The sequence below is a fragment of the Corvus hawaiiensis genome, chromosome 6, assembly GCF_020740725.1.
Source record: "Corvus hawaiiensis isolate bCorHaw1 chromosome 6, bCorHaw1.pri.cur, whole genome shotgun sequence".
NCBI lineage: Eukaryota > Metazoa > Chordata > Aves > Passeriformes > Corvidae > Corvus > Corvus hawaiiensis.
Window position 1 is genome coordinate 36,074,723 of NC_063218.1, and position 26,096 is coordinate 36,100,818.

A 26,096-nucleotide genomic window follows, 5' to 3' on the forward strand; every position below is an offset into this window, starting at 1 on the left:
TGACAAGAAATTCTTCTTGAAATGGGATATTCCACCACTTTGAAATTGAGGACATCCAGTTTTTTTGTAATAGTGGGCTGTAACCAAGGACAGGACATGCAAACCAGCCAGGCACTGGTATGCCCTTATGGGATAATTTAAAAGCATTACATTAAAGCTTCTTTTCATGCAATTCTGCTTGTTGGAAAACAATTTCACATTAGTTAAATGGTGTTTCACTGGTCGTTTGCAAAGGACACTCCTGCTGAGGAGGAAAGACACCCTACTGCCAGGAGGAGGAAGAGCAGTGGTTATGTTCTTCTTCGACTTTTTGATGGGCAATTGGATTACTAAAATAACATGCACTTTCTGTGGATTGGTTGTTTCATGTTCTAAAACGTGCAGTCTTAAAATTAGAGTATTTTTCATTATCATAGTTACAAACCAAGTCAAAGTCTCCATAGCTTAGCCAATTTTGTTGGACTGGGCTGATGAGCAGAACTATGCTTGAAAGGAACCACCACAAGGTATTTTTTGACAAAATACAAATAACTCAGGCTTTTCTGGCTTCCAAATCCATACGAAAAGTTTTTTTATGTGCACTCAGAACAGAGGATGTGCATTGTGTTGGAATTAAATTTTTAGAGCTTATTAGTCTCCTCTGTGTATCTATGCAATACCTCCAGGTAGGAGAGCTCCTATTATGCAGTGGTGGCTTTTGTAACCTTTATTTCCTCCTCTCCATTGCCATAATTTTGTTACTCTGTAGTCTGACAGCCACTATTCCAGCCATTCCAGCAGCAATACACTCTCCAGCAATGCCTCCAGTGCTCACAGCGATGAGAAATGGTATGACAGTGGAGAGCGCACGGAATCGGATCTGAACAGCTACAACTACCTTCAAGGGACTTCAGCTGATAGTGGCATAGACACCACTTCCTACGGACCCAGCCATGGCAGCACTGCCTCCCTGGGAGCGGCAACATCTCCCCGGACAGGGCTGACCAAGGAGAAGGTGGCACCGCTGTGGCACAGCTCCAGCGAAGTGGTCTCCATTGCAGACAGGACATTAGAAAAGGACAGCCACATGGACCGGAAAGCTGAATCTTCACTCAGCCTGGATATTCACAGCAAGAGTCAGCCAGCCTCCAACCCTCTCACAAGGGAGAACAGTGCTTACAGTCTAAGTGATGCTGTCTCACATACAAGGTAGTTTTCACCTCTTGAATGATTGGCTCCCCCACACTCATTTTCCCATTCTCACTCCCTAACCTATCAAAAGTGAGAAATGAATGTTGAAGAGAGGGTGTTCTACTTACGTTAATCAATATTTTGAAAAATTTCACTGTGTAGAATGCTTGAAAATTAAGACCACCTTAAGTCTTCACATCTGCTCCTGCTTATAGTATTAAAAGTCTTTAAGAGCATATTCTATACTAAACTGCTGCTCCTAAACTATCCGTAAGACAGACATGTCTGATGTATTTATGGGGAATATCTTGCAACAACTGCAGTTCATGTGTGGATCAGAAAGGAGATCAGTCCATGTTATTAATGAACAGTTTGATATGGGGTTCATTTTTAGTCTTGCAAGTACCCATTTTAGATGTTTTGCATTTTTGCCCCTGGTCTTTGTTTAGAAATCTGCTTGCAGTTGGTATGATCAATACTGAGAGCAAGTTGCTTGGGAGTGCTAGCATGTAGATCTTAGTCTCATTCTGCTGCAAGCTTGTGGGTATGACACATTACCGTCACCTTCCCTCTCCCCTCAGTTTTGCCACCTGTAAAATTGGCAATATCAAGTATGTGTGTAATGTGCTTGAACACCTCAAATGGAAGATACCCACTTTACAAGTCAATCAGTGCTGCTAGAAGCAGAAAATGTTTTAGACCATTTTCCTAACCCATTTTCCAAGAAGTATTCAGTGTACTTTTGAAAAATATTCCTACTCTGTCATACTAGCAACAAGAGAAAAAACATAGGTCTTTCAGGGAAAGATGTGGGATCATCACAGTTTGTTGGCCTTGTGGAGCCTGACTGTTGCATTTTTATTCTTAAGGCACGTCTGTTTTGAGAGTGTAGCTAAAATACCTGCAGACTGAAAGTCCAAAGCAATTTCTGATAATTGTCTCGAACAAAGCTACTGTGCAAGACTAGATGTTTATGAGAACAGTTCGCTAACTCCTCATACAGTAGTTGTAAATAAGGAGTTGTCATAGAGACTGCAGTGGTCTCCATGTACTTTGTTATGGTGATTCTGACTTAAGTAATCCATTAATGGTGGTCCCACTGTGGTTTACTGCATCTCTTCATTGGCCGTTTTTGGCACCAAAGCTCACACTTGGTTGATAGAAATCCCACCCAAGGTGTTTGAGGCTGGTGTGTTTCCAGTAGCTGTGGATGCATGAAGGACTTGAGCAAGTCTGGAGAAAATATTCTGCAGAGGGACTTACTTAGACTCCTGGCATATTAGCATATTACCCTTTCTTGAAGATAAAAAGTCTATGTAATGGTTGTCTACATTGTTACACCTTTTATTCTATGATAAGTATGTGTATGTGCATTTTTTAACATTGAGTAGAATTTACCATGTGTCCTGCAGTACTTGTCTGAATGTAACTGGCAATGACATTAAATGTTGAGATTCTTACACAAAATGCTGATTGCAATAAAGTCAGCAGCATTTTCATCTGGAAGGATTTTTTCTGAAGCGACTTAAAGAATCCTGGAAAATGTATGTAACTCTTGGAAGCTTTATCGTGAAGCCTAATGGAATGGCATCTTTGTACATCTGAGGTTCTGGTTTCTCCTTTGAGCACCAAATAGGGTTAGTTCAGTAGAAAAACTGAGAAAATTTTATAGAAAGCAACACTTAGCAGGGCAGGCACACCCTGACAGCTCTCATCTTCCATGGATATACTTTGCAACTTGACTGCAAACTGAAGTCTAGGTTGTTGTCTCATTATTTATTGTATTATAACATTGTGTCTCCAGTTGGCTTGGATTAATTGGTACAGTGTTTCTCTGATGGTATTGGAATTGCTCTCTCCTAGTAATTTTGGGGCTGTCACTGAAATTTCCAGATAAAGGTTTCCTGGCCTTTATTCTGGAGAAAACAGTTGAGGTTTCTTTTTGCCAAGTTTCATTTAAAACTCAGATGTTAATAATGCAACTCTTCACAACAAGGAGTAGTAGCAGTTTATAGAACACATGGGGCATGATACTTGAGAAATGCAGCAATGCTTGCACATACATCATTTCTTGTGGTGGATTAAAACCAGACTTACTCATGTTCCTTCTTTATTATTTCTTATTTTTGAAGACCAGAGCATCTGTTTGATGCCTCACAATAAAACAAAGGCATAGTCTGGGATAAAATACTTTGATTTTGTTTCCTATGGCATCTTCAGTTGGTGGTTGCACACTGAACAGCAGTAGAACCCTGGGTCATCCAGCTGTTCGCTCCCAACTCTCTCATTGCTTCCTCTGTGGAGGCACAACAGCTTGGAAGTGGAGGCTGGTTAAACTGGCACTTCCAAAAGACAAGCACAGATTATGGAGATTATTATGAAGATGCCTGCTTCAAGAAGGTGAAGGAGGGGAGACAAAAGAAAGGTTCTGAACAGGCTACTTTTCATGAGAAATGAACAGCTTAATTGGTGTGTTTCTCTATCAGTTTCTAAATTGCTATCCTTTGTTGCTTCTCACTTTTTTATCTTTTGCCTGTAGATGCCATAATGTCTGTAATGTCTTTAAAGTTGGGTTTCTGAGCAAGAAGAAAAGGAATATGGCCCTAAAAAGTTCTCTGTGACAAAAGAAAAGAAAATAACTACAAATTAGAGTGTTTGTGTCTGTTGAAGACAAGAGTGATAATTACTGCTCAGATCATTTAATGGTGCATAAAAGAACTTGTACCTGAGAACTGGTGGCAAAATGTAAATTATAGTGATTAACTTTTACAGCAGAGCTTCTGGCTGGGTTTTATTTTTCTTTTCCACCCCCATTCCCTAAGTCCTTCCTGATGATTGTGCAGATTTCTCATAGCATCCCAGGAGAACTGCATTATGTAGGCCAGTAATTATACAGAATCATTATAGCTGAATGTCATTAAAAGAAGCAGTGTGTGCTGATGGCATGAATTCCTTACAAAAAATTTAAATCAAACTTTCATTTCTACCTAAGCTATACAGTTTCTTATCATCTTCTTACCAAAATTAAAAGGGTAGTTTTGACTATTTGTAATCAAGTACATTTTTCATTACTTCTGATAATTTTAAGGTTATTATTTATTGCAGAGTGCTTTTATGAATGGCTCATCTGTAATTTTTGCAGACAGTCTTGTAGTATTTGAATGTTTTCATAATTCGGTCCTTGGTGTCTCAATAATTGAGCTGGGAGATAGGGGACCAATAGTGACTGTGTCCTGAGAAAGAGGACTGAGTCTCTTCCAGATAAAAACTAAGCTGGTCTAGGTATCTGTTACAGTATGATGAATTCTCTGCATGCTTCCTGGTGTCAAATGTTCTAATAACATCCCATCACTACCATAGTGCTCCAGCTCTGATTTAGTTTTCCTAGAGTTTATCCAAAGTGTTTTGCTCTCCAAATATGCTCTCAACAAATATGCTCTTAACAAGTGTGTCTCTTTGCCTGTCAGTATTGTGTTGGCCTGCCTGTGTGCACTGGTAGGGTGAAAAGCTTGAGTCGTAGTCACAGTTCTGTGTGTAGTCCCAAAGCAGAATATCCTCCCAAAAATACTCTATTGTAAAAACCACAGCTCAAAATATGCAATTTACCTTAAAGAAAACCTTATTTATAACTGTGTGCTAATTTCACTTGCATTTACCAGGCCACTCTTGGCATCTATTATATGATGCATATTATAATAAATATTCAAGTAATAATACTTAAAATGCACAATATGTATTTATAGCATCTTATGCAATAAATATTATATATCCATCTGCATCTTATATAAATTTTATGTCAAGCATAATTAATATCAGTTCTTACTGTTTCCCCAGTAACATTGAAGAGCAACACCATTAGCCTGTCTAGGAGCTGTTACTGGTTTTAATTAACAAACTGTTTTCTCACAATTAACGCTTCCTTGAGCAATACCTAATGGGTTAAAGAATTCTAAATGTGGCCAGAGATTCCTTTCTCCTTTTTCCCTACACTGAAGCAAAAAGACTTTTCTGCTTCTTGAGTGTATTTAGAAGGGGTAAAAATGGCAGTTTATGCTGTGGTAGTGATACCTCACAGATGGGCTGGTTTAACTCAGCATGTGTAGGAGATTTTTTTCCGTATTGGAAGAGACAAAGGGGGAATGAAGAAAAATTTACTGCCTATTCCCCTAGCTCCTTATCTTCTCTGCTTTCTTGCTATAAATTATGCTTACTTGTATCTGTTACAAATACGAAGGTTGTGCTGTGCGGCACCAAATATATGGGATGGCTGGACAGGAAAATTATCTTCCTGTGTTTTCTCAATCTGCTGTCTTTTGTATAGGCCTTTCAAATGTACAGATGGAGGGAAGGAAGAAATATAATTCTATAATACAAAATCTGTATTACTGTAATTGGATTTGTGTGCATGGGGAGAGGTGCATCTTGCCCCTGATGTGATGCCCCTGGGCTTGCAGCAGACAGTAGAAGGCTACAGTCCACCCAAGCTCTTCATCAAACTCACAGCACTTGGCTGCTGGGAATCTTGGTGTTTAAATTGAGCCACAGGAAAATGAAACATATTTCAGGGTGATTCTTTAGACTCCCATATGTTGTCAATGAAGAGAGAGAAGAAACTCCAAAGCATTAATTCTCCCTGCATATCTGAGATACCTAATTTAAGACAAGCAGAATCACCTCCTTAGGATATATCTTCATTGACTACAGCAGGAGCCAGACAAGTGGCATAGATTAGGTAACTGACTGCTTGAGACTAAATGTAGGTGGTATTGTTTTCCCAGGTAGCAACACAAATTTAACCTTAAATTCTTCGTTCTGTTTCGGTAAAAGGGATAGATGTGAAAATGCATTGTTTTATTAAGTTATGGAAAGATTGGTGAAGAATTTTCTGCTAAGCTAAGGAAGAGGAGATTATTCAGTGACTTTATTTAGTCTTCCAGCTAATTTTTATTTCTCAGTCAGAAACTGTTCTTTACCATGGGGCCATCTGTTTCAAGTTCCTTCACTGCAGTGTTGGATACAGGGATGAAAATGTGGATAAGTTGTGTAGAGAGCTGGTAGAAAACTGGTCTCCAGATATATAATGCTATTTCAGCATTAAAGCTAGATGTAACGTTTTCCTGTTATTGTGCTTATAAATGACTGACCTTTTAAGGTTGTTATAGTAAATATTGTCTAAGGCCTAGCACTCCTGATAGGAAGCTAGTTCCATCAGATTTGAATATCAGCATAACTAAAGAGTATCTTCCATCTAAAGCCCCTCTCCTTCTCCCATCAATAAGCTGCAGTTGGTCATCCCAGCTCCGTTTTCTGTCTTGACGAATAGTGATATCTGTTAGACACCTGCTCTAACTTCTCAATCTAAGTTTTTGGGTTTTTTTCCTTACAAATGCTACATAACTGCATTTCAGGTGAAATTCAGAAAGCCCTATTTTCAAAGCTGTATGGGTTTCTTCTTTAGTTTGTTGTGGGGTCTTAAAGAGATGTTTCTTGTTGCTTAAGTTCCTTCAAAATATGTTTTCTTTAAAAGGCAGGAATTCCAACAAGAGTTCGGACTACAGTTCTTTTTTGCTAACTCAACTAAAATCTCGTGTATTACTTTTAAGCTGCCTAATGACAATGAACCCTAGATTTCCCCTTTTGTGAAGGGTGGTTATATCGTATCCTTAGAGGTTGCTTGCAAAATTTTTCTGTTACTTATGTGAGATATTTTTAATGAAACATTGGTGGAAGGCCCTTAAGAAGAGCAAACTGGTTTTGCTACTCTATCCGCTGTTGATAAGAATAACATCTTCTGCCTAGAGTTCTGCTTAAAAATCAGGTAAACAAGACCCATCTATGCACATTTGAGGCAATTTTTGTCTTTCTTATGTTCTTTTCCTAGTACCATGAGCTCACGACACTCTGCCAGCCCTGTTGTTTTCACCAGTGCCAGAAGCTCACCTAAAGAAGAGCTTCATTCTGCCACTTCTCCCCAGCTCGCACCTTCTTTCTCCTCCTCCTCTTCCTCCTCCTCTGGTCCTAGGACATTCTACCCTCGCCAGGGTGCTACTAGCAAGTATCTGATCGGATGGAAAAAGCCAGAGGGGACAATAAACTCAGTGGGGTTTATGGATTCAAGAAAGTAAGACTGTTTTTTTGTTCTCTTGTTTGATCATTTGCTGTAATTGTAAAAGAAACATTTTGATCTTTGACAGTTCTCTGTAGAGAAGAGCTCAAAACTATTTAATACAATGCTTCATTTTCTGTAGAACTTAATCTCTAATCTAGTTTTCTGGACTAGGGTTTAAATATTTGATAGTTGGCTAATCTCATTCCCTGTTAACTTGTAAAAGTTAGGGGTTTTATCATTTCTAGAAAGCTCTATGGATTTCAGTCCTATTAAAGCTTATCTTTTCTCGGGACTTTTTAAAGGTGACTCAAAATGCTATTTGAGCAAATATTAAAAATCCTCTTATTGTAGAGCCTGAGTTTTACTTAAACCTCTCATCCATGTAGTAGTACCATGCATGCCGTGCATTAACTCTGGCATTCCACATTGCCTTGTTAAGATTGCTGCCAGTATCCAGTCTAACCGTCTTAAAGCTTAAAGCAAGGCAAGATAGCTCAGCATTACAATATTCAAGCATCTCTTTTGGAAGAGAAATTGAGAAAACAACTTACTAGTGAAAATATTGTTAAGTATGACTCAAAAAGCAAGTAGTTCAGAAAGCCTATTTCAAAGTAATTTATTCAAACCTTCTTGACTGTTACTGAGTCAGGCACAGTATCCCTAGATGATACCAATAACTGGCTGTCAGAAGGAAATGGTGAAACTTTGTGATAACTACATTATAAAAAGCCAGTTGAAATATTAAAGAAACTGGGTGATACGCTGCTTTCTGAAGACATATTTTTTTAGCTTTGTACAGAATGCACCTTATTTTAATGGATTCAGTCCATTATTGGGAAAATGTATTACATTAACCTTTGAATTATTTTAATGTATTGCTAGTTGATGTTTTTAAACAAGGTTAGTGCTTCCACAGGCATCCACTAAGGTGAGTCTCTGCTGTAGTAGTGAAACTTCTCCCATCCTCTGTGCCCTCTACTTAGTTTTTTTCTTTTAAAAACTTGAGGGTGCTATAATTCTTGTTTCATTCATGCCTCCTGCCCCAGGGCTTTGAGACCTGAATGTGTCTGTTCCATTTCATTTAAGACGTCACCAGAGTGATGGCAATGAAATGGCCCACCCTCGGCTGCGGGCATCGGCAAGAGACCTGCGAGCATCCCCAAAACGAGCATCCAAATCCACTGTCGAAGAAGAGCTGAAGAAATTGATAGATCTTGATAGTCCAACGCCTGAATCCCAGAAGAATTTTAAGGTATGTTAAAGAGAGAGAGACAGAATCTTTTCTATTCTCACCCATAACAGGAAAATAAAATGCGAGGCATTCCCTGAATTCTCATCGTGGACAGAAAGTAATCTGTTCGTAACTGATTGCTGGAGAAATACATTTGGTGAAAAGTTTCATTATTACAGTCTCTGCAGTATTATTACAACTTTGTGTGCAGGTTTAAAGAGACTAATATGCCAAATTGTGAAGAACATTTAGTACTGCTGGGTTATGGAAAATCCTGTAGCGTTGTCTTACATATTTTAACTGTTCTTCTCTGCTTGCACCGCTAGACAGTGATATACTAACAGTATTGAAACTCCCTGCAAAAAGCACATTTTTATACCTCACTAATCCTGTTATCAAAAATGATCCCAAAACTTAAACAGATATTTTTGCAGAATAGTTAGAAACATTTCCTGATGTGTTTCAAAATACACTGAATAACGTGTAAGTGCATATATTAATTTTTAGAATCCTTAATTTGGAAGAGAATGTCTTGATTTCTAGTCTCCATGTAAAGCCAGTGCTCGTCATCCAGAGCCCAAATTGTTTCCACAGCAACCATGCAGAAGAGAGAGCTGTAACTTCTTTTTTTGCTAGTAAAAACCTGAAGTGGCTTATTAAAGCTTGTAAGTGTGGGTTCCATACACAGATTATTTAAGATGTTGCTTTGAAGGCCAGAGATTAGAAAACCTTGTCATTGGCAAGATACCTTTTTCTTAGGTTTGTGGTAGTTCTGCGGGGGATTGGGACATGGGTGATGCAAACACCTCCTGTTGGTTGTTTAGAGCAAGAGAATTGTTCTCATTCCAAGATATCTTCCTAGGTTTGCTGTTTTTCTGCTTTGGGGTTAGTGAATCAGTTCTTACCCTGGTCTTTATTTCCTGGTTGCACTTTTGATAAATTTCAGCAAGTTAACAATGTTCTGTCACACCAATAAATGGCATCTTTTCCATTTTAAAAGTAACTTAATTTTGCCCACTGTATGACTTAGAGTTTATCTTAGAGAAGAAGTCTTACAGCACAATATTTTTTGACACTTTAAAAGGGAAAAAAAAAAAGAAAAATAATGATAATGGCCTGCATTAGTTCACTGCACCAAAAATCCTCCTCCTTTCTGTCTGTTGCCTGACATAGGCTTTGTTTGCCAGTAGAATTTGTTCTAGGCTGTGATTTTGTGTGTCTTGTACATCTTTGTATTATCTTCCCGGCCTTTCTTATCTCCTTACCTACTATTTGGGCACTGTATCTTCTCAGACAAGTAACTTTTTCTCTTTCCCCTGCTCTGGTACCAGAACTTTTCATTAGCAAAAAAAAAAAAAGGCAGTTCAGTCTTCCATATGCCTTAGTAACAACTGTGTACCAGAAGTTGTAATTTCTGTAGTGTTAATGGTATATGCAGGTTCATAATGTGATGGGCAAGTCCTGAAGGAGGCAACACAGAGGGGAGGATTTGATAATAGAAAACTGGCATGAGAAATGGAAAGTTGGCTTCTTTATTTCCTTATCTTCTGATGATAGCTGGGCTTTGGAAGTAATCTTAATAATTCTGATTCTTAATCATAAAACAAACATGTCCAGCAATGTTCTCATATTAAAATTTGTAAGAGGTGAGGGGATTGGCAGGTTGTCTTCCTGTGTACAGTACCAACAGGCACTCTTCCATGCTCTTCTCCCACCTTGTAGTGTGGGATTTTGATCACAGGAATAGAATATTGTCTGTTTAAACATGGTTTTTCTTCTCCCCGAGAAGAGAGGACTATTTTTATGTGCAAATATGCAACTCTGTTTTTAATTGCTCCTTCTGGAAAACCCATTTTCTCCTTTTTTTGGTTTAAACTCTCTTACAGAGCAAATGAGGCTCTGTAAAAATTTCTCCATGAAAGCCTTTGCACCAAATTTCAACCAAACTGTAAAGAAATATTATGCCTTAAAGATAGCTATGTTGCTACAGGTTTCATGAAAATCAGAGTCTCTGCTGGTGGGAATGGTCATGATAGCAGCTCTCTGGCACTAGCCTGGAGTTACACTCCAGGCTACCCCAGCATTGCCTTCTCCTTTGTGGAGCATGGAGGAAGCTGGGATGATTGTGGGGGTAGGACACAAGTTCTTCCTATTCATGGGACCATTTACTTACTTTTGATGCAAATACTTCTGGAGACCCACAGCAGTAGTGAGTGTTTGTAGTTGTTCAGTAATAGGAGACTTCTAATTAGCTGGCATTTTCTGGTGCTCTGCCTGCAGGAAGGCAGCCTCCCCCAGGCAGTGGGAAAACTCTGGTTTGTGCAGCATTCAGGCTCTTTCTGTATCCGTTTCTCTGCTACACTGTCAGCTCTGGAATCAGCAAGGGCTGCCTGGGATTTCCACTTTAGGAGAAATTTGAAGGCTGTTCAAAAGTTAGAATGTGAGATAGGCAAAAAAAAGAGCTCTCTATATATATATGTTACCTAGTTACAATCTCCTTAAAAGCTAATTCCTTTAGTTTTTTCTCCTGTCCACTCTGAAAAAATGCTATGTTAATACTCGGTTTCTTATTTAAAAAAAGGTTTTAAAAGTTATTTCAAAAGCTTCTTTATTGATGATTTTTTTCTCATTTCTTTTTATTTGTGTTTATAAATGTATAGTCACACACTCTGTCCTGTCAGTCTCCCTTTCCCAGCACTCCTACCACAAGGCGTGCCTTGCAAAGGACTTTGTCAGATGAGAGTATTTACAGTGGTCAAAGGGACCACTTCTTCACCTCACGGGCCTCGCTCTTGGACCAAGCCATGCCAAATGATGTACTATTCACCAGCACCTACCCTTCTCTCCCAAAATCGCTGCCGTTACGGAGACCATCCTATACTTTGGGAATGAAATCACTACATGGTAAGTGTATTTCCCATTTTTCGACTTTGTGAGGAATCCTTTTGGAATCATCTTGGGGTAAAATGTTTGTTACAGCAATTAGTAGTTCCATCTTGGTTTTGCTCAAATTAAGAGAGTCCAGTCACATGACTGAAAATATAAAATTTATATTTTTTTTCCCTCACTTCAGTGAGTGCAAAATGGCATGATTGGTCCTGCATTTGCCTTGTGGAAGGGAGCACAGAAATTTGCCTCATTGGCTGCAAGTTTCTGCCATTTCTTCCAAGAGTCACCTAGATCAGTTGGACCAATGGACAAATAATGTATGCCTGGTTATTCACCAGAGAGAACTTCAGGTGTCAGTTCCTGTAGTGTGGGATTATGGGAACAAATTGTGATTAGGAAAATAATGATACAGAAGTGGATAAATGCTAGTGGACATTTGGATACACAGCTACAGCAGATACAGCTTTTATTGCACCAATTGTTTTTAGATTCATTTCCTTACCCTATCTATTTTACAGCACTTGAATTACTTATTTTAGTCACACAGCTAACTGGAAAAAGTTATTTGTAAAGTGCTGTCAAGAAGACACTCAGCTTTCCCCCATTAGTTTACTGAAAAGTCTCAGTATGATTATTTGATGGGTTGTGTGTTGCTGCATGTGAATGTCTCAGTTAGCGAGAAAGGGAATTTTCACAGGTTCCCACTGTACTTTATAACTGAGTTTGTTTTCCAGAGATAGAGGTAGATCTCAGGGTAGGATTGTGCAATATTTTCTGAAGTACATGTCTACACTGATTTATTCATGTTTTAATATGTTTCAAGAGGAAAATGCAAGGCTATCAATAGATTCAACTCACTATAGTGGGCCCTAAGCACAGTCTGTATTTAGCTACACAGGCTACGTTTGACAGTGAAGGCTGATCAAGAAATCTATTTTAAATTCTTTTCATCTGACTGTGATCACCAGGCATCAGTTTTCAGTGTTGAACCTGACATTTTCTTGAGCTGTTGTGTCTGTATAACGTGTTTCTTGCATAAGAGGAAACGGAGCTCTCTTCATTTCTGTTTTTTATATGCACTAAAATAACTTCGCAGACTTGGTTGTACTTGTAACTGGATGGAGGATTTGGCTTCTGAGGGCTTGGGGTCAGAAGATTAGTGATGCCATCTGAGTACAAGTGGGAAGCGGCACTTGGTCTCTTTTCATTGAAATGCCTGTATTTTCCAAAAAGAAAACTACTAAAACCTTCTTTTGCTGTCATGTTCTCTTCCACACCAAACTGATAACTCCTCCTAGCACATAGCCTTTCTACCTTTGTCAACAAAACAAGATTTTCCATTTTCTTCAAAATGTAGGGCCTGCATGATAAAAGGACCAGCTATTTGAGTGGCACACAAATTGTCTTCCCACATACACTTTGCTGAGGAAAGGATTAAGTAAGCTAGATATTGAGTAGCACAAGTATTTGTTGGCTTCCAGTTATTCAAAATTCTTTAAATTCAAAGCTTCCAGAGTACATCCATTTTTTCTAAAGAGGGAAAATGGTGAGATAAAAATGCTCATATTTACTCATCCGCCTTAACAATCCAACTCACATTTTAAAACAGGTAGCTTTTCAAATAGTTAGGTTTTAATCTAATTCTGTGTATCTTTTCACTAATTGGAAATATTTTCATGTTAACAACTTGCAAAATAACTCTTTCGAGAGCTAAGAACCGAATCCTCAGTGTTAATATTGAACCAAAATTACATTTACAAAAAGTAAATATGCACAGACACACAGGCCAAAAAAAAAAAATCAAGATTTCTGAGCAAAGAAGTGAATGCAGTGTAGCTTTTCTGGTCACTATTCCCCAGGCAGCAGTATGATTTAGCTGAAGTTCTTACAAAGTTAATTTAGTTAGTGAAGTTATATAGTTTAACTGGACTATCCAGGGGGGGAAAAAAAAAAAAAGGAGGGGAAATAAACAACACAACTCATGGCATTTTGGGATTATATCCTGCCTGTCACACTGTCTGTTCTCTCTGATCCAAGCAGATTCTTCACTATAATCTTCTCAGCAGCCTCCTCCCAGGTGCCCATTCCATCTTCTCACCCCTACATCTCTCTGTTCTAATACTACCTACAAGGTTTTCAAAACTTTTCTGATCGAGGGCATGAGAAAGGAAGTTGTTGCTGCATCTGAGCTCATATGTGTGACCAGGCATTGCCTATTTTTTGATTGTCCAGCCAGTAAACTGAAATAAAGTAGATAATTCTTGTTTGACAGTTTAGTCTTGCTCTAATTAGTGATAAAAATCTAAGTGTTTCGCTTTTGTTGTTTTAATCTGCACAAAAATGATAAGGATTTTGTATCCTGCTTTCAAGCTTGCCAATGTTTTTTTTCCATAATGAGCCATGCACCAGCTTACAGGTGGGTGTGGCTATTTTTTACTAATGATCTGAAGGTTTCACTAAACTGCTGAGAGATGTGCAATGCTCTGAAAGTAATATTAAGGTTTTCTTGTTCTGATTTGTCTTGGTAGATTTAAGTCGGCTCCCATTGGTTTACAAGGTTGTAAAGAGAAAGGAAAAAAAACCCATGGTTTTGTTGCTTTGTTTTGGGTTTTTTACAGAAGCAAATAGGTTCCAGGGCTTGTAGAAGCCCCAGCAAGAGGCAGAGCCCTCTAAAGTATTTTCAGCTTGTGCAGAGGCAGGAATTGTTGGGTAGAAGAGTATTGCTCTCAGCTCCAGTGCTGAGGAGTCAGAGCTTGACTTTTGAAGTGCTCAGCTGCAAAGATTTAGGCAGGTTAGAAAGGAGCCGAATGTTCTGGTTTTAGAACACTGCTTTGTAAAGGGCCGTATCTGGTCAACTGCAGTTGATCAAACATTCTTCTGAATTTTGGTTACAAAGTGCTGTGCCAGAAAAGTTAAGAATAGGGTATGCAATAGTATTAAGAAAGGAATTTTGGGGTGTTTTTATGGAGTTTGTAATCTATTCTGCATCGCTCCAGGAGAGTTTTCTGCCTCAGACAGCTCCCTCACAGATATCCAGGAGCAAAGACGGCAGCCCATGCCAGACCCTGGTCTTATGCCATTGCCTGATTCTGCCTCTGATCTGGACTGGTCAAACTTGGTAGATGCTGCCAAAGCTTTTGAAGGTAAGTTTTCAGAATATAACACTTAGGAAGCTGGTCTTTGTGCATGTTTCTTTGAGGGCTGTGGGGTTTGTGGTTGGTTGGGTTTATTTTAATCCTGATTTTTGTTTCTGTTGTTCTTAATTCTCTACTTAGTCTGACTCTTAAGTTCATTTAAAATACCAAGTTAAGTGTTAAGAGCCTGAAACTTTGTATGTAATACTCCGATACCATTTCTTCATACTGGAATTCCTCAGTGCTATGGTTTGGCCAAATCTTTGTGAAACTGGTCACTTCTCATTTCATGTGAAGCAGTTGAAGATATCACAGCTGGTGTAGGAAAGGCATCCAGCACAGAAGTGCAAAAATAAAGTTATGTAGTAGGGAAAAAGCACACTAATGATTGCTTACTGCACTAGCAAGAAGTATGTGTAGTGCAGCTGAAGTTTGCTACCAAGATAATTTGGAAAATAGGCCTTGTTGGTATATACTTTTTCATTGCCTTCTTGCCTCTGCATACCCCAAAGACATAAATTTGCATGTAAGTGTTGTTTCATCCTATGGTATTTTCCATCTCCATGACACTTAGTAAACTGAAGAGAACTGTAAACTGCCTAGATACATTTGAACTTAAAATTAAATGCAGTTTAGACAAAAGAGAGTTTTCATTACTAGAATCCAATGGAAAAGTCTTCTAGGTGTGTTAAAGAAAAGTTCCTATTCCTGATACCTGTATATATGCTGTCCCACCTTCATGGAAGTGTTTTTTCACTGATCCTGAATCTTTTAGACCTTATTCAGCATGGTTGGAGAAGGCTGTGAAGTAACTTGATTTCTTGGCTGTTTTCTGGTAGTAGCCTTACATATCATTAAGACAGTGCATGTCTCAGTGGGTGTTCAAGAGGTACTCGTGTCCTCTGCTCTGTTGCCACAGGAGTTGTAGAAGCAGCTTGGCTCATGTCTCTGCTGTGCAGTCTTGGGGAAGAGTATTCAAAGTAAGCCATAGTCCTCAAGAGGAGATGAATTTGTAGTGATGGTTTTTTCATCACCACATATGGGTGAAACTCAGGTTTTAACACGTTTCCCTGTGGTTGGCAGTTTGTCTTTAAAGGATCCCCTGGTTTTTGGTGAGATTTATTTGACTGTCCTCATTAACCTGAATCCCTCACTTGGTAAGCCCCAGACTGACTTGTGTTTCTCTTTAGAAGTGTGAACACAGTCACTGTGGTCAAGATAACAAACTGACAGCTCAGATGAAGAAAAGCTGGAGTAATGTGTTAGCTGGCAGCTTCATCTCACTGCTATAACAATATATTCAGATTTGACTTGGAGAAGGATCTCAATATAATTCCATTGGTCTTTGGTTGTCTGGTCACAGTATAATCCCAGTCTCTAATCTCTGACAGGTGGCAGTAGGGATTGACACATACCAAGGAGCCTAAATTCTGATTTGTGATCCTGAACACCTCTTCTACACCACTGATTGGTGTCCTCAGCACAAGCACCTGAAGTTACAAATAGCAGTATCTGTACCAGCTGAAAGAAAAACTGCCTGGATCTCTGAGCTATACCAACCTCTAGTATAAAAATTTGCCAAACAGAAAAAAACAATGCTCTTCGGCTTCCGGTGAGAGCCCAGCAGCTGCTACGGTTAATTTATTAAGCTAAAAGTCTTTATATTTCTGTTTGTGCTAGGAGACTCCTGAGGTAGGAGCAGTCAGTAGTTTTCAGTCACAGCACACGTGACAGTGATATAGAGATGTGTAAGAACATTTGAACAGTTACAGGACAAGAGATACACACACAAGGCAGGAAAGAGGTTTCATGTTTCAATCTGGAAACATTTTATAAGGCATAAGGAAAAAATTTCAGGTTCTGAAAAATGACATTGGTCAAATTATGCACAGTGAGCTTTTCTTTCCTCAAGATAAAGGCATTCTTTATAGAGTGAAGGAAACTAAATAAAGTTGCTAAGTTATTGGATGGTATCATGCAGTCATACCCAGGATGATCTGCACAGTGCTGCTTGTGCCAGAGCCGGTACTTCTTGAATCCAGTACAGTGGAAAACCTGGTGCAAAGACTTGCACTGGCAGTTTGCATCTGTCAAGGGGACATTGGTATGTCATATCATCACTTTATCTTGCTTGAAACAGACTGAAATTGCTGAGATCCTGCAGCATAGCTCTTGTGCTGTGCATGAACAAATAATCATTACTGCTGCCATTGTTTTTCTCTGTGTGGTTGCCTTCTCAGTTCAGCGAGCTTCATTCTTTGCTGCTGCTGATGAAAATCACAGACCTGTGAGCGCTGCTTCCAGTAGTGATCAGGCTGAGGACCAGCTTACTGCACAGATAAAGCCTTATACAGGGTAAGTAAATACACCAGATGTGCAGGCTTTCCCAGCTACAAACCAAAGCAAAGAGTAGGGATATCTTTATCTGGAAGCCATCTCAAGGCTTCATGCAAGAACTCTTCACAAGATCTCATGAAGATGGAATTAGGAGGTGAAAAGAAAAGAATTTCAAGTCCAGTTGAACCTATTTGTAGGTTTTTCTTGTCTGAGATGTTCATGAACCTGTCCAAAACAATGGTAATTCAAGGCACATACAGTAAGTTCCAAGTAGAAAGAAGTCAAGTGATGGGATGACCCCAATTAATCATGAGTTAAATTTGTTCTTTTGTTTAATGTGCTGCACGTGTTCCAGGTACTCTTTATTATGTTAATTTTGTGAATTCGTGGTGTACCCAAATGCATACCTTCATAAAGCCACTTGGTATAGACAAAGCTGTTAGCTACCCCGTGTGAAGACAGTAAATCATATCAATACCTGTTTTTGTTTTCTGCTTTCAACAGTAAAGAATCTCCTCCAACTCTCGCCTCTAAAGTGGACCAACTGGAAGGTTTGCTGAAGATGCTGCAAGAAGATTTAAGGAAGGTAAGCATTTCATCTACAGAAGGATTTGTAAGACATGTATTTAGTGCTTGGTGATGCTAATAACTGTGTAAGCCTGCTTTGCCATGCCTGAGCCTGTGACAGTCTCATCCTTGTATGAGAAAGAGACATTTCTTTGCTACTTTTCTCAGGCTTCTAATTATGCACGGCTGGGATGGGGTGTCTGAATTTGTAGGCGTTTGATTCCTCTGCTTAAATTAGGAGGGTGATTCATAGTACCTCCGCTCCTAATTCAGGTGACACTGCAAAAGGCTTGAAGTTAGTCCATATAAATGTATCCTGCTGATGAAAAGTTGACAGTGTTATCTAAACATGTAATTTCTGCTGTGGAAACTTCCCGTATTGTTTTAATGCCTACTTGGTCCAAGAAGGATCTGCTGCAGTGAGATGAAGTCTCTTAGCTGGGAAAGTGGTTTACAGGAAGATTCCCTGCCTTTTGCTTAGTTAACCATCAGGACTTGTACATTCAGAACAGGTCATGTCCAATTTTATTGGACCACGTCGGTAGCCAGCTTCTGTATTAGAATCTAATACAGAGAAATCCTGTTCATGCAAGCAAAACATGAGGAAGGAGATGTCACTAATGTCCTTTGGATATAAACCCATGTGTTACTGCACATAAAATCCTTAAAAAGAATGAGACTTATGCTCTCAAGAGATTCTCGCTGCTCTAGATAGATAGGAAGCATGACCTAAAATGTCCACTAAGATCTGTATTTTTCCTTATGCCTAAGGAAAAAGAGGACAAAGCCAGCCTTCAGGCTGAAGTGCAACATTTGCGGGAAGACAACTTGAGGTTACAGGAGGAATCCCAGAATGCAACCGAAAAGCTGAAGAAATTCACCGAATGGGTTTTCAACACAATTGATATGAACTGAGAACGGTGTATGGGGAAGGAAACTATCTGTTATGAATATTATTACTGGGACTTAAGCTTTAATGCCACCTTAATTATGACATGTGAAAGTATAGTCAGAGCAATTCCCTGTTCTTCATCCTCCAATAACCCTTTTTTGCATCTCTGCGCGCACTCAGAACAATTGCAGATCAACAATCAATGTCTGCCTTTTGTAGAAAAAACAAAGTAAATAATTTTAAAAAGGTAAAATAAAAGTTTAACTGCTAAAATGTGAATGTCTATTTTTTGCACATTGTCTCTTTATCTGTTATGTACAAAATGATTTGGAGGCCAGGATCAGGCTTGCTGTTCCATCTGCCTCTGTTTCCATTAACTCCTTTTTCTCTGTTTCAGGTAATCTGCTTTTCCTTGCAGCTTTGACAAATATTATGACATCTAGAAAATTAGAAAGAAATGTTTACTTTACTGCTCTTCTAACATTGTTTTCTGAAGTATGCCACAGACAAGGGGATGTAATGCAATGTTTTAGATGTCTCCTTAGCAATTTGCGCTTGATTACTAGTGCTACCTTCCCATACATTGCAGAGAGCGCGTGTCCATAGTGTATGGTACAGTACAACCAGCACCACAGCTTAGAGAGAGACTAGAGAGGTGAGCCATGGGTGAGGCATATTATCACACATCTACTGCATTAGCATTTCTGGTGGCCTTTGTTTCCTGTGGAAACAGTGGCTGCAAGTACCTTTACAAACAGCAAAACTAGGCATGCTGCAATTCATACCCACATCAGGCAGGCTGAGACATAAGCGATCCAGCAACAGTGCTCCGTTAAGTACAGCCCCCTTCCCTTCCAGGGGAGTCTGTTGCTTGCATATGTGCAGGAGACTTAAGCTGAAGTTGTAAAGAGATTAAGATTTTTTTTTTTCCCCCCTGAAATGTCTCCATGAAAAACCACAAACCATCACTGTGTACCTGCCCTCCCATTCTGTTTCTTTGGTTTTCTCAAATCGCAGCAGGTTTGAGAAAAGTTTATTCAAGTTGTGTTTTATTGCATGAGAGATCTTATAAATCCTTTACTATGGAAGATAGAGGAATATGTAAAGGGGAATTAGAGAAGTGTATTTTTTAAAGCACTGGGACAGGATTGGAGCTCTGAAATCCCCAGTCCCCAGTGAAACTGTCTAGCACGAGATTTCCCAAACTGCTTCATGCCAGCAAAGTTAATTTCTTGTTCTTTGAAGGAACAGCTAACTTGCCACAACGTGTTACCTCTACAGAAAATACCTTTTAGGTGTCAAAATACAACTTTTAAGCACTGCAGTCTGCTCAGTCATTGAACTGTGCAGTGTGCTGAGAAATCTTTTCTACTCCCTTCTGAGGATATAGTTACTACCTTAGTAAATATTGCCTTCCATAAAGTGCAGTGTATTTGGGGGTTAATTTCGAGAGCATCCTCTCACTCCCCTTTATCACATTCTCAAATACACAGATTAAAATCACTGGCACAGTCTTGTCACAGACTTCCATGCTCTCTTCAAATCCCTTTTTCACGCTCTTTAATCTTGCTGCACAGAAGTACACACTACACTTCAACCTCAAACTTCATTTGTGATGCTAATCCCCATGGAGTTCTTCTCTAATGTTTTGTCATGGAAATGGATCTCTTTGGAACTATTTCTGGAGTGCTTTTGTAAAGGTTTAGAATGTCTTGGGTTTTTTAATGACTTGTATGAAGGAGATTTATATAATGCCTGATATTATTTGTAAATGGGAAATATTGCTAACATCTCTGAGCATCCCGAAGTCTTGCTTTTATTCTCTTTTATTTTTGTTTGGTTTTATTTTATTTCAAAAAATATTTTGGGACTTGGGGCAGACTATTTATTAGAGTTTTGCAACAGAGTTCTTCTTGTATGATGCCACTGAAGGCTACTTGTAAAATTCTGACAATAAAACTCATTTTAAAGGTTCTTCTAAACCATTTTCTGATTTTGTTGGATTTGTTAAGACTTTCCAGAGTGTCCATTTCTTCCTGCTTTCTTCTTGTACCACTTTTCTTAGTGCTTATTTGTACACGAGTTCCATTCTCTGTTAGATTCCTAATCTTTATCACTTTGAAGGCCATTACTTGTTATGTAAAAAACACTTCATCCCTTGACTTTCTACTTGTATTATTGCACAAATGTATCTTCTTCCCCCATTTACAAGGGTTTGCTGCCTTTAAGAGTTACTCTGGGCTTCACCAGAGTGATGTAAAGGAGAGGCAGTGGTTTTTTATAATTTATCAGTGTTTTTGAACTTACTTGGACTGAAGCTAATTTAGGTGAAAACCAAACTGTCCTGGCTCATCTGCCCAAGGACACACAGAGCTTTCAGTGTCCCAAAGCCAAACCTGTGAGCATGCAACATCAGGTTTTAGGTTTGGGAGGGTGGGGCAGATAATCCATTTGTTTTGTTTTCCAGATCTCCATTTTTCACTTGGGAGATGACCTTCGAAGTGTTTTTGAACAGATGTTTTTTTTGGCCCACTGGATCAGCATTCCACACAGCTTAAAAATGTGGAACTAGGTCAGTCTGCGGGAAAGTGTCTTCCAGTCCACTGAATAAATCCCTACAAGGCATGTGGGGAAAGCAAATTCATCTCTTTCTAGCAGTGAAGTTACTGAACCAAGAGAGCTCTGAAGCAGCAAGAGCAAATAGAAGCATCTGATGAAAAATTGAGATTGAATCTTGGAAAGAAAACTAGCTGTCTTACCATTTGTAATTGGATCCTGGTAATTGAGTTGAAGGAGAAAGCTTCCTTTAGGTCAAGGAGTTGCCCTGTCCACATTCATAATGAATTCATGCTAGAGGTTCCCACGCTCCACCACACACAGCACTAGGTCAGCCTAGACCAGGGCAGGATCCAACTTGCAGGCATCTCCTTGCAGCCTCAGCAGAAGGTGAAGGTGGATGGCTGTGGGAGCAGTGTGGGTAATAGGGGCCGCCTTCCTGTTTCATCCATTTCTCCCACAGACTAATGTTTTATGTTGCTGGAAACAATTTTGTGTTCCTTGTCTACATTCCAGTGCAAAGGTGCTGTTTCCCTGTGGCAGTTTTTTGGATAGCTGGATGTGGCTGGTACAGCAGCAGCAATCTGCCTTCTCTCAAAATCCCCAATCAGGGTGTGGAGGTATCACCAGAGAGGGGCTGCAGCTTGCATGATGGATAATACCCTTCTCAGAAGCGGTGCTGGGCTGGGTAACAGGTCAGAGGGTGGTAACTGGGTGTGGTAAGGGGTGAGCTGTGAGGCACACGGTAGCAGGGACTGTGGGGAGAGGCTGGTGGGAGGGGGACTGGGGGAGCTTCTTGTTGTGGTGTTACGGGAGAGGAGATGGGATGAAATGCAACACATTCAGGTTTTACTCACCTGAAAGCGTGGTTACTGTAGGATAGCTTCTTGTTTCTGTGGGAGATGTATTCCAATTCAGTGAACAAGTATTGTGAGAGCTTTTTCCCTAGCTTTTCCTATTGAGGGAAAGGTCCCTATAAACCAGGCACAGCCTGGGAGGATTGACTGGTCTGCTTTTAAAACCTTTGTGTAATACTTCTCGCATCTGTTAGTGCCTTCCTTTGGGCTGACAGCTAACAAATCCTCTTTTAAAGCAGTTGGTTCTCTCCTGGCAGACAGTTCAACATTAGTCCTGTATGTGAGCAACTTGCTTTGCTGCAAGACAGCAGGGGAACAGAAGAGGTTGCAGTTTATCTGCTGGTATGGCATCCAAAGCTGGATTCCCTGGAGGAGAGATGGTACTGTCCCTTCTCCACTGCTGCAGCTGTAGCAGAGACATGGTGCTGAGGTGGTTACTAATGGATGGGAGCTGAGCAATGAGATGATGAGGCTTGTACAGATGTCTTCACCTCTTCCTGATAATGGTAGTGGTGAGGAAATCCTTGCTGGGCTTTTTAAGGCAATGCTACAGAGAAAAGAAGCTCATGGAAATATTCAGAGCTCTGCAGTAAGATCCCCTTCCCCAGCAGCTTTGGGCTGGGAGTTTGTGTGAGTTGGACTTGCTGGAGCCCCAAGGCAGGTTGTGGTTGATGGCAGCCACTTACACCCCCTTTCTGTAAGGAAGACCAGCTGCAGCCACTCTCTGGGAAAGGCAGATCCTCTCCCACTTTGTACAGCAGAAGCCTGAGGAGTCACAGTTAGCTTTGGGGAGACAGCTGCTGGGCACCTTGTGGAATTTTGCCCCACTCAGTAAGCAAGGTGTCAGGAAGCAAGTCCCTCTCTCCAGCTTCTCCTGTGCTTTCATGGACGTATCTGTCTCCTTCAGAAGGTAATTTCAGTGTATCACAACCAGCTTGGGTTTTATGTCAGTGATTTAAAGTGGGCTGGTCTGTTTGTGGCACAGCAAAGTGTGGACAACTGGAGAACTATGGGAAGTAAAACCAGGGTACTGCAGTAATCTGCACATCTTTACCAAACTGCAGGGCTTGGGGATGCAGAATTTATGGTTTGTCACAAGATAACTAAGGTTGGAAGGATCTTCATGAAGTCTCTTGTCCAGCCAGTTGCTCTGGAGTTTATCCAGCTGGGTCTTGAAGAAAAATCTCTGAGCATGGAGGTGCGTGGTCTCACTGGGCAATGTATTACTTTCTTCATCATGAAAAGGTTTCTGTTAGGGTTATTAGTAGAAAGGTGTAACCTCAGCAACAGTTGCAGGCTGCGTTTTGCCTACATTCCACCAAAAGCTCACGACACAGGAGTCTGTACCCTCCTTGAAAGCCCACAGCATGTCCTCTGCCTGGGGCCAGCAGCAGAGCACCCGCATTTGCCATTTTCCCTTTGGTGAGCCTGGCAGAAAGAACACTGCAGCTTGGTGGATGCTGAGCATTGTTTGCTCCACTCCACTGATCAACTTCCTACAGTCCAGTTTTGATTTGTTTCTAGGGATTTCTCTTTTCTGTACTCGGTACTGCTTATTCAAGCTTTAATCAGGGCCTAGATTGAGCCCCCTGGTTGTCCTTCACTCTTTGCTGCCTGCAAGAAGGACACATGTGCTGGGGAGCCACAGCTGCAGGCAGAGGATGCTCCTGGCAGCTGAAGAAGCCCATAAGCTATTGACATGCAGAGAAGTCAGAGACTGAAACTAGGATGTATTCAAGGACTAGGACTAAACGTAGTTTCCTACCCTCATGTTGTAACAGTGACAAATGCCACCAACTAGTAACTAAAAAGATTTCACACCACAGGGGCAAAAAACCAGGGACTTGTCCTAGTGCTGTGTTAAAGTTCATTTCTGTTCTTTCATCTTGCTTCCTCCCACCTCTCCTGCACTTTTCCAGCAGTTTGTTCACTTTGAATGGTGGCTGCTGACCGCTGTTTTGCTGCCCGGGATCTGATGCAGCAAGAGGGGCTGCTCCAATGGTCCTGGCAGTGAAGCTGTGTCTGCCTGTGGCTGAGCTGAAAGGCAAGACTGAGTCGAGAAACTGAAGCATTTGGCTGAATTGAAGAGCTTGACTGCTCACTTATTTTGTGAAAGGAGCTGAGGCACATTTGCATCTCTTTGTATCTCACACCCAAAAGAAGTTTGCTTAGCTGGAGCTGGGAGGCTCAGTGATAACTTCCCTTGTATGGAAGGAACAAGCTATGTCATGCTCAAATTGCAGTGTGTCAGAGATAACACCTGGGATGCCTCTGTCCACACACAGCAGAAACAACCCCTGTGTTCTTGCCTGGCCCTTCCTCCCTCGAGGCTTCTGGCTCAGTCCGGCTCTGCCCGGAGGAGCAGCCCAGAGCTCTGCAGTGCCAGCTTCTGCTACAGGCATAGCACGGATGGGAGACGGAGAACACTTCACTCTCTTGTTTCCTCCCTGACCCATCAAATTTGATCCTAATAGTGGCATAATAGATATCTATTTGCTTTTAACATTCTTTGCAGTGCCTTTATTTTTTTAGAAAAGGTTAGGTGCTTTCAAGCTGTGCACAAGCATTTGACAAATGCCATTCTTCCATGTGATGCTTCACGTCGGTAGACTGGTCAGTCACCACAACCTGCAAGTCCTAATAGCACTACTGACTAGCAGATTGTTTTGTGACCTCCTTTGCTTTATATTCTTCCTCAGGTCAGGCTCAACACACAGCCTGTTGAAAAAGAAGGGGCAGAAAGGAGTACATAGAACAGGCTACTTGCCTACTGAGTATTTGCCTCATCTTGCTTGCTTGTGTTCTGCCATATTTAGGGCTGTTGAAACTGAAGATTTTTTGCATGTGTGAAGTTTTCTAGCTGATCTAGTCAGCTAGAAAGTCCCTCATGGAGGCCAAATATCTGAGAGCTGCACCGTATTCTGCTAACTGTTCAAGCACCAAACAAGAAATCGCCTCCTTGATGAAAGCTTGATGAAGTTATGCCTATAGCATGGAAATGTGAGTCTCCCTCTTTGTGATTTTTCTTTCAGTGCTTCCCTGGCCTAGAAGCAACACTCCAACCAGCATTAGTTCCACAGCTATGGTTTGTTTGGTCTGCTTTTGCAGTTAGATCTCAGTTCCCCACTAAAACCCTGTAGTTTTTAGTCATATTTGTTTTTTAAGTGAGCCATCTTTATTACAGTCAAAATATGGGTCATAGCTTACATAGGGGAGAGTCATTGGAATCACAGCATGTAGTGTGGGTCTCTGGTCTGCTGTAAGATGTCCTCTCCAAGTCCTGCAGTCTTAGGCATGCTACCTACATCCACAGTCTTTGTGGCTGGAGTGGGCAGAAATGATGGGAAGTGCCTCAGATAAAGGTGCTGGCAGGCAAAGACATCCCAGTCTTGAGTTCAAGAAAAGGCAGACAGGTTCTTCACACAACAGTCACTGGAGGAGCTGCAGCAGTCCTGGACAGGAGCCCTTAAGGTGTTTTCCCAGCAATCTAGGGGCCAGCAGAACAGGAAAAACCAGGGCTGCTCAGTGTGAGATGCCAACCATTTCATGACAAAAAAAGGGAGAGACGGAACGAAACTGCTTGTAAGTGCACACCAGTCTCTCTCTTACTGAAGTTTCTCAAGTAGGAAATGGCAGAGTAGTCTTGGAGCATGCCTGTGGGAAACCAGAAAATTTTTCTTAAACTTCATGAGGTATTGAGGTTTTCTGGTGGGGGAGGGAGGTTAAGGGATACTCTCAGTTGAATCTGTTTTAAAATTTTTAGTGCTTATTTACAGGGCAGATTTGAAAAGATCAAGTGGCAGTGTCTAAATACAGAGATAAAGGCTGGATTGGTTTCACAAGGTGCTGAAGTGGGTTACATGCTGAATTTCTGCTGGTTTCTGAACTTCACCTCTGGCCTCACGTGAGGGGGAAAACCAGCAAGGTTTCCCCTTACATAGCTTTGTACTTATAGACTTTTAGCCACAATCAGTTCTAATCAGGAGGTCTGAAGGGAAGGGGCTACACTTTCTGAAGTGCATCTCTTTGGGTTGGGAAAGAAAACAGAAGAATTCGAGTCCTTTGGGACCTGAGAAAAGGTTGCAAAACAAGAAAATGGGCCTGGATTTTTCAAAGCCACCACAGAGCTGGGTATGGAGGGCTGGCAGAGATCTCCCCAAGGGCCTGGAACTTGTGGGGTGCCCAGATGGCAGCAAACCCAGCAGGCCTGCGAGGAGCACAAGGCAGCTCTGTGCTCCAGTGGTCCTGGGCCAAGGCTCCAGACTGATCTCAGGAAAGGCTGGCTGACCTGCTTTTTGTCCCATTGCATCAGGTGCTGTGGCTGTTCAGTAGTTCTGAACACCCAATCTTCAAG

At 40.7% G+C, this 26,096-nt stretch overlaps 1 protein-coding gene across 6 annotated transcripts in view; it reads left to right on the forward strand.

The window, feature by feature from the left end:
* The window catches only part of SIPA1L1 (signal induced proliferation associated 1 like 1), a 206,620-nt gene extending 186,306 nt beyond the window's left edge, over nt 1-20,314 (forward strand). For 5 of the 6 annotated variants that reach the window (XM_048305682.1, XM_048305679.1, XM_048305681.1 and 2 more), the window contains 8 exons: nt 749-1,188; nt 7,052-7,291; nt 8,366-8,531; nt 11,171-11,414; nt 14,396-14,542; nt 16,774-16,888; nt 17,375-17,456; nt 18,209-20,314. In XM_048305682.1, the coding sequence (XP_048161639.1) occupies nt 749-1,188; nt 7,052-7,291; nt 8,366-8,531; nt 11,171-11,414; nt 14,396-14,542; nt 16,774-16,888; nt 17,375-17,456; nt 18,209-18,352 (1,578 nt within the window). In that variant the 3' untranslated portion in view covers nt 18,353-20,314. The remainder of the gene's footprint in view (nt 1-748; nt 1,189-7,051; nt 7,292-8,365; nt 8,532-11,170; nt 11,415-14,395; nt 14,543-16,773; nt 16,889-17,374; nt 17,457-18,208) is intronic. The other variant, XM_048305684.1, reaches the window with a different exon arrangement.
* The last annotated feature ends 5,782 nt before the right edge of the window (nt 20,315-26,096 follow it).